General features: G+C 43.5%; 1 protein-coding gene across 1 annotated transcript; it reads left to right on the top strand.

The window, feature by feature from the left end:
- Nucleotides 1-534: 534 nt before the first annotated feature.
- LOC144762073 (olfactory receptor 5AR1-like) lies at nucleotides 535-1,491 on the top strand. The gene has a single exon (XM_078647208.1). It carries the CDS (start codon nucleotides 535-537, stop codon nucleotides 1,489-1,491), a length of 957 nt encoding a protein of 318 aa, XP_078503334.1.
- The last annotated feature ends 6,166 nt before the right edge of the window (nucleotides 1,492-7,657 follow it).

The following is a 7,657-nucleotide window of genomic DNA, read 5'->3' as shown; positions in this document are numbered from 1 at the left end:
ACTGACCCTGGCTCAGCATCCCGTCCTCGTCGCCATAAATGTAGTAATAAGTCACTACCAATTGATAAATTCAAACGTTAGGTTTATTGTCATGAATACAACAGGTGCTTCCAGCTTGGCGGCAACAGCTTCAATCCGAACATTCTAACCCACACTCCAGGATGGAGCGCGGTTCATACCAAGAGGTCAGGGAGGAGAGGGGGGAACGGGGAGGGAGAGAAGGAGAGGAAGATTACAACACCTATTGGTTTATGTTTTGCTGTAGTGTTAGTTAACCAAAAGTTGTCAGAAGAAAGCAGTTTATTAAACAAATGTTCTATGTTGTTACAGATATAAATATCTTGTCACAGTGAAAACAGACGGAGAGCCATCATTTTTAGCTACTGACATAATTAAATGCTTTACGTAGACATTGGCAAAAGTTCAACTAACTAGGACTAATGTCTTCCATACTTATGCCACAATACCCCTTCCAACAAAACCTAAGGTCGCTGTTGTCCCATTCCACTTGTACTTAGAAAGCTCTTAGTGGACATGGAAGGTGTAAATAAAACTGTTCACAGTGAATTTACTCTATTGGGATTGACAGAGAATCCCAGGTTGAAGCTGATTCTCTTTGCAGTGTTCACAGGGGTCTATTCCCTCACAGTGATTGGCAACATTGGCATCATTGTAATAATCCAGCTGACCCCTCATCTTCAGACCCCTATGTACTTCTTCCTGAGCCATCTGTCCTTTGTGGATCTTTGCTATTCCTCTGATATTGCCCCTAGAATGCTTGCTGACCTGCTTTCTGAAAGTAAGAGGATTTTTCGCACCAGTTGTGCAATACAATTGTTCATTTTCTTTGCTGCTGGTACCATTGAGGCTCTGCTTCTGGTAACCATGGCTTATGACCGCTATGTTGCTGTTTGTCAGCCATTGCACTACATGGCCATCATGACTAGGAAATTTTGTGTCCTGCTACTCTCTATGGTATACACTGGTGGGATTATTCACTCCATGATAGAGACAGGTTGTACGTTCCGACTGCATTTTTGTCACTGGGAAATTCATCATTTTTGCTGTGATATCCCTCCATTGTTAAAGCTCTCATGCACCAACACTTTCACTAACGAGGTAGTATTATTCATATTTGGAGGTTCCTTGACTATTTCTACGCTCATGGCTGTTTTCATTTCCTATGCCGCCATCATCTCAGCTGTCCTGCAAATGCGCTCTACAGCAGCAAGACTTCGGGTCTTTTCCACGTGTGCCTCTCACTTCACTGGCGTGACCTTGTATTTTGGACCAATCATTTTCATTTACCTCCGCCCCTCTTCTGCCTATTCTCTTGATGAGGACAAGGCTGTAACTCTGTTCTACACTGTTGTGATACCGATGTTAAATCCTCTGATCTACAGTCTACGAAACAAGGATGTGAAAGAAGGACTGAGGAAAATCATTGAGAGAAAATTCATTTTAAGAGGAATATTTCCTCTAAATTTGTAAGTACTTATTACTGATTTTCAGATTACAAATTATTATGTATACTTTTGCACATTCCCTTCATTTGATGATTTTGTAGACCTTCTTATTTAACTTTGTGGATTTTGATCTAAAGATGCAAATATAGAAATACTTTTGAACTAAATTTCTTTTTTAGCATTTTGTCGGATTTGCAGCGGCTTTTGATAATTCAATAATATTACTTCCATTTTGTTTCATCCATCAGGAATGAAGATTAAGCATTATGGTACAACAGCAATAATCTATGTATTATTTATTATGTATTATGGTATGGAGGAACTACTCCCAAATAAAAATAAAAAAGGAATTAATTTTAGAATAAGTAAATTCATCCACTAAGCAAAGATGCCAAAATGGAAATATGTTGACAAAACTGGCTTTGATGGTAATACTTATTTAATGGGTGTTGAATGCTCGTTGTTAGTGTTAGCATATATGTATGTTCATCCTTTTCAAGAAAACGTGCTAACATATATACTCACTCATATTATAAGAACGTAGATTGGGAAGCAAACGTTGTATATGTTTGTTGAGTCTGAATGGAGGATCTTCGTGTAGATAAGTCATGCACCACACCGTAGAAGGCAGTATTTGTTTTATTCAAATTAAGTCCTGGTGACAGCTTTAGTAGGAATAGTTTCTGTCTCCAACTGAGGTAACCACCAGAATCAGCCTTGCATAAGATATCCAACATTCCATTACCTCACCACATTCTGCCTTCCACATTTCCCCTCTGAAGAATAAGCTCATTATTGCAGGGAAAGAAAACACTCAACACACACCTCCTTTTCTACCAAACAATAAAAAAACTCAGATCAACTCATCCCAGAGCAATCAACGCTAATCTCTAATAACAACCATTCAGAACCACACACAAAGAAAAGTCACTTTACATTAGGTGACAGTTCAAAACAAAGCCTCCTAACACCCACTGTGACCATAAGTCTCCTCCTGCATTATAACACAATACAAATCACAAGACATCTTAGTTGTGAATTCTTTTAGCATGAGAGACAAGGATGTTGTTTGTATGGCACAAACATGGCACAAACTTGAATTTCCACTGTGTTCTGGATGGACTTTTATATGCAACTGAGGCTAAAATCATAAATTTAGGAATATATCAAAGAAAGCGAAGCAGAATTTGTACCAGAGGAATACCAGTGAAGAGTAATTTTCCAAATCATGCAAGACTGGAGGTTTCAGGTGCTTTTTTAAGCCTTATTAGTCTTTTGTTTTCCAGCTGCCATACGAGTGCCCCAGGGCAGGTCTTTGAGCCCTACACTGTTTAATGTTTATGTTTGTCCTTTGGCTAATATTATAGAGGTGCATGACTTGACTATGTTCTCTATTCTGATGACACACAGATTATTGTGTCTGTATGTGGCAAAGAAAGCCTCAACCTTGTGGAGTTTGCATAATGGATGAGGAATAACTTTCTAAAATTGAATAGTAATAAGACTGAGGTTTTAGTGATTGACAAGCAGTCTCAAACCTGGGGCCCTCACTGGTGGCCGGATGAATTGGACCCCTTTACTATTCCTGGTAAGGTGATCAAATGCCTGGCTTCTGGCTGGATTCTAAAGTCACTCTAGAGTAGCAGGGGGCAACTATTTGTTTTGGTCTATTGACATGTTTTTCAGGAAAATAGAATGGCTTTTCCCTCCTTCTACTCAAAAGACAATTGTGCAGGCCTTGATCATCTCCAGATTGGGTTATGGCAATATTCTTTATTCGGGGGCTACCAAAGTTGCGGTGCACAGGTTTCAGATTGTGTACAATGCTGCAGCTCATCAAAGTTATCAACAGTAGAAGAGCAAACAAGCACAGCAGCTGGTTCACCCCCAAACTCAAGAAGCACGAATGAAAACCCCTCGAGAGAGGATGACACAACAGCACAGACCCAAACAATCAGACAGCCTTCAAAACAACCCTCAAAACTTAATACCACACCATCAGAAAAGCAAAGAAAGCAGCCCTCGCCACCCGCCTCCCGTCCACCACCCGCACCAAAGAACATTTCACCATCAGCAGAGAATTCTCCTCCCTAGATGCCATCAAAAACACCACCCAGCCCTCCCAGTCCCTCTGCAACTCGATCACTAATTTCTTCCACTCCAAGTTCAACAACATCCACAAAAACTTTTAACCCTAATCACTGAGATCAGTCCTCCCCGCTCCTCCCGATGAACCCCGCCTCACCTCCTGACCGACTGGACACTCCTCAGTTCTGAAACTAAGACTTCCATCATGTCCTTTATCCACTCCAGAGCCCCCACCGACCACTGCCTCTTCAACCTCGGACAGAAAGCAATCGGACCCCGCTCATCAGCATCATCAATGCAGTGCTCAGCACCAGCACTTTCCCAGAACATGTGAAGCACGGCAAAGTAAAGCCCTGCTAAAGAAGTTTACAGTGAACCCATCAGACGTCAACAACTACCACCACTTCTCGCTCCTGCCCTTTTCGGCCAAGGTACTAAAGAAAGCCATCAACCGCCAACTCACCAACTACTGGAGTCCAACCACCTGCTCGACCCTTCCCAATCTGGATTCCACCAGAGCCACAGCACAGAAACCACCCTCATAGTTGCTACAGATGACATCAGAGCCATCCTTGACTGCAGTGAATCAGCACCCCTGATCATCCTCGACCTGTCAGCAGCCTTCGACATCTCCCACCATCACTTCATCCAAAGACTCCACCATGTGGGCATCCAAGGCAACGCCCTCAAGCTGCTATCCTCTTTTCTCACCAGGTGCATCCAGAGAACCCACCTCTCGCCGTACACCTCTGACTCCCAAAAACATCATCGGTGTCATACCCCAAGGCTCCTCACTCAGCCCAATACTGTTCGACTTCTACATGGCCCCACTGGCCTGCATAACTTGTATCCACAATCTCAGCCTAGTCTCCTACGCCAATGAAACTCAGCTCTTTCTCTCCTTCACTGAAGACACTGATTTCATGAGATCGAGATACCAGAACACCATGACCGACATCACCAACTGGATGACTTAATACTGACGAAACGGAAGTTCTCTCCAGAAGACCCCCTCTCCGTGGAATGACTCCTGGTGGCCTCCACCCTCGCACCATCACCCACACACGCATGCAAACTTGGAATCATCACCAACAGTGAACTCTCCATGAGATGCCACATCAACTCAACTGCCTCAGAATGCTCCGGAAAATCTTCAGATGGATCCCTACCGACACTAGGAAAACCTTCTCCAACGCCCTCATCCAGTTTACTCAATTATGGGAATGCTCTCTGCACCGGAACCGCCACCCACCTCCTCAATCGCCTCCAAACCATTTACAATGCAGCTTGAACATCATCCAGGACCTGCCCAAACAGGCCCACATCACCCCCATCTCCATTGGCTTCACTAGCTCAAGAAGAGCTGCCTCTTCAAGCTGCTCACGCATTACCCACAGAGCTCTTCACAACACTGGACCAGAATACCTGAACAAATGCCTGACCTTCCACTGGCCCACCAGACACTTGCAGTTTGCCATCCGGGCCCTTGCCTACCATCCCATGCATCCATCACACCTGAGGTCGCTCCTTCTCCCACCTCACACCCAAAGCCTGGAACGACCTCCCCATTCACCTTCGAATATCAACATCCTACGCCGAGTCAGAGGCGGACTCAAGACCTGTCTGTTCGAATAGACTCAACTCACGCTAGCGCCTGGATACCCCTCAGGGTTATTAGCACTCTGATTACTTGATTGAATCTCTTACCTCAAGTACGATTTTCCTTGCACACCTTGGTCTCATGGGCCAATGCACGTATGATGGCTTCTTGATCTCCTCCTAATCATGTGCACAGAGAATGGATGGATGCCTCGTAGCTTCCCGAAAAGAACTCATTGGTGCACGCTGGTTAAACATTAACCTCTTACTCCTCTGCTCAGTCGATAGTGCTGAAATATGACATTTAAGACACTGCATGTGTAAGGCCACTATCCAGAAGCTCACACTTGGTCCACCGTTTCTTCAAAAACAGATCCTCTATCAGAAAATGCATCAAAGAGTCAATGAGCCATCCTATTCAGTGCTACAGTCGCCAGCATACCAGAGTCAGACAAGAGAAAGATGGAAAAATACCATTCTCTGTTCTCCTTCATGTAGACCAGGCCAAATCATAATAGAATTACTTTCCCCTGTTTTTCTATTCCATTTCCACCAAATCACTTCTGCTCTTCACATTCCATGACATCACTACATTCACTCAGCCGCACGTGCTCTACCTTACACCAGCTCACTAATGAAGGGAAAGGGAAAACACAAGACACAAAGGTCCTGATTTGTATATTGGTGGAGAGGGTACTTCATCGCAATGGTAAGGACCTGATAGTAAGGAACAGTAAAAAAATGTAAATGCTCAGAGAAGTATCCCATGGTGAGGAAAGCATTACTATTTTTGGGAATTTATTTTTGTAAAGAAAAAAAATACGGTTTGCTGCAGGGTTGTATGCTTCTGACGCAGCCCTGCTGCAAACAGTAAAATGCATTGACAGAAAGCTCTGTGATGGTAGTTCCTGACAATGCCTCTATAAATGACTGCCTACTTGGTGGTCATTTATAAATTAGGTGGAGGGCCTCTTCACCATGCAAACAGAGTAATTTGCTCTGTCTCCATGGCAGAAGGTCAGGGGGCCTGCCTAAATATAAATCAGGCCCATAGTGTCTAAACTGACATACATAACAAAGTGATGAATGTAATGCTTGAATTAATCTTAGGCAATGGTAATTACTCTGGGCCACATCCCAGTCCATCATTATTTTGCACACCATGCTGCCCCAGTTTGGACAAAGCCATATGAAAATCAGTCTTGATCCTGTCCAGACTGACCTGCAAATTGGCAACAGAGCACTTGCCATAGGGCACTAGGGTGAAAAACAGTGGTATCAGGCAACAGGACATAGGTCAAACACTGTAACAATAATGTTCGTAAACAACAGGAGCCTTTAAGATGCTGATATTTTGGGCCAGATGTAGAAATTTGGTCACTATGCAGATCAATTTATAAAGGCTCCTAGCATTCATTGCAAGCTTGTTTATTGCGATCAGCGCTTTTGTCATGCAATTGGACCATCTAGGTTCTGTAGCTTGAGTGCAGGCTTCTAGTGGTGCAGGTGGATATTAGATATTCCAACTGTAAGAAATTGGGTTATTAGTTGAGGTGGGTATGAGTCCCGCCCAAATAATAAGCGCAATCCTTGTCAGGATCAACCACAAGTCACTAAATAATCCTTTGCTTAAACCCCTGTTAGCTTGGTACAACTTATGGGCAATACATAAAGTATTTTTGCAGCACTCGAGCAATATAAAAGTGAAAACACAAAACAAACGTTTTAGAAACAATTGAGGATATTTTAATTAATAAAACAAAGGAAGGCTTGTGAGTTTTTAGATTTTGAGAAGAAATAGAATCCAAAAGGACATGAAGCTCCAACTGTGGGCAACCGATCATGCAGAGTCACAATTTTTAAAGCAACTGCGATGGAGCACTAGTTGTGTACAGATCCAGGTATGCCCTGCTAGAAGTTGTACCTTTTTTTCCCAGGTGCATGGGCTGCATGGTGCTGTGATGCAAGACTCTGTGTCACACTGTGTTGGATCTGGTGAAGCCATGATCAGAGTCTGTGAGGTGGGGGTGGACAGACCTCGCAGAGTTACCTAAAAACTCCACCAGATTCCTTGGAATTCGACGAGCAGCGGAATTGTAGCACAGCGTGCTGCTCGTGCTGATTTTCAGCCTAGGGAGCTTGTTCCATGCACTTCAATCAGTGGGAACAGCACCACATCCTGCACCAGATGTGCTGATTCTTTTAGCAACTTGAGTAGATTTTATACTTGAGAGGCAGCATTTTCAACACAAGTGGTAGTGACCTGCTGTAACCACTTGCATTGTGAAATTGTGCCAGGACTCTTCCTAGTGCTCAATTTTTCGCACTTGCGCTCATCAACTTAAAGTTGACTAGACATGTGCGAGAAAACCTCCACCACATGGCAGTTCAGGAAGTTTTTCTGGAACTGCATGCTCCAGGAATAGGCAGAGGATACCATTCCAGTACAAAATACTATGCTTAGAATAATTTCAAAATCTTTCCCACTTTGTGGGCATAGTGCA

Source organism: Lissotriton helveticus, chromosome 1_1, assembly GCF_964261635.1.
Source record: "Lissotriton helveticus chromosome 1_1, aLisHel1.1, whole genome shotgun sequence".
Lineage (NCBI taxonomy): Eukaryota > Metazoa > Chordata > Amphibia > Caudata > Salamandridae > Lissotriton > Lissotriton helveticus.
This window is presented reverse-complemented; position numbering and strand designations above follow the sequence as displayed.

Excerpts from the sequence above, each read along its gene's own strand:
- LOC144762073 (XM_078647208.1), top strand. The coding sequence starts at position 535 with ATGGAAGGTGTAAATAAAACTGTTCACAGTGAATTTACTCTATTGGGA.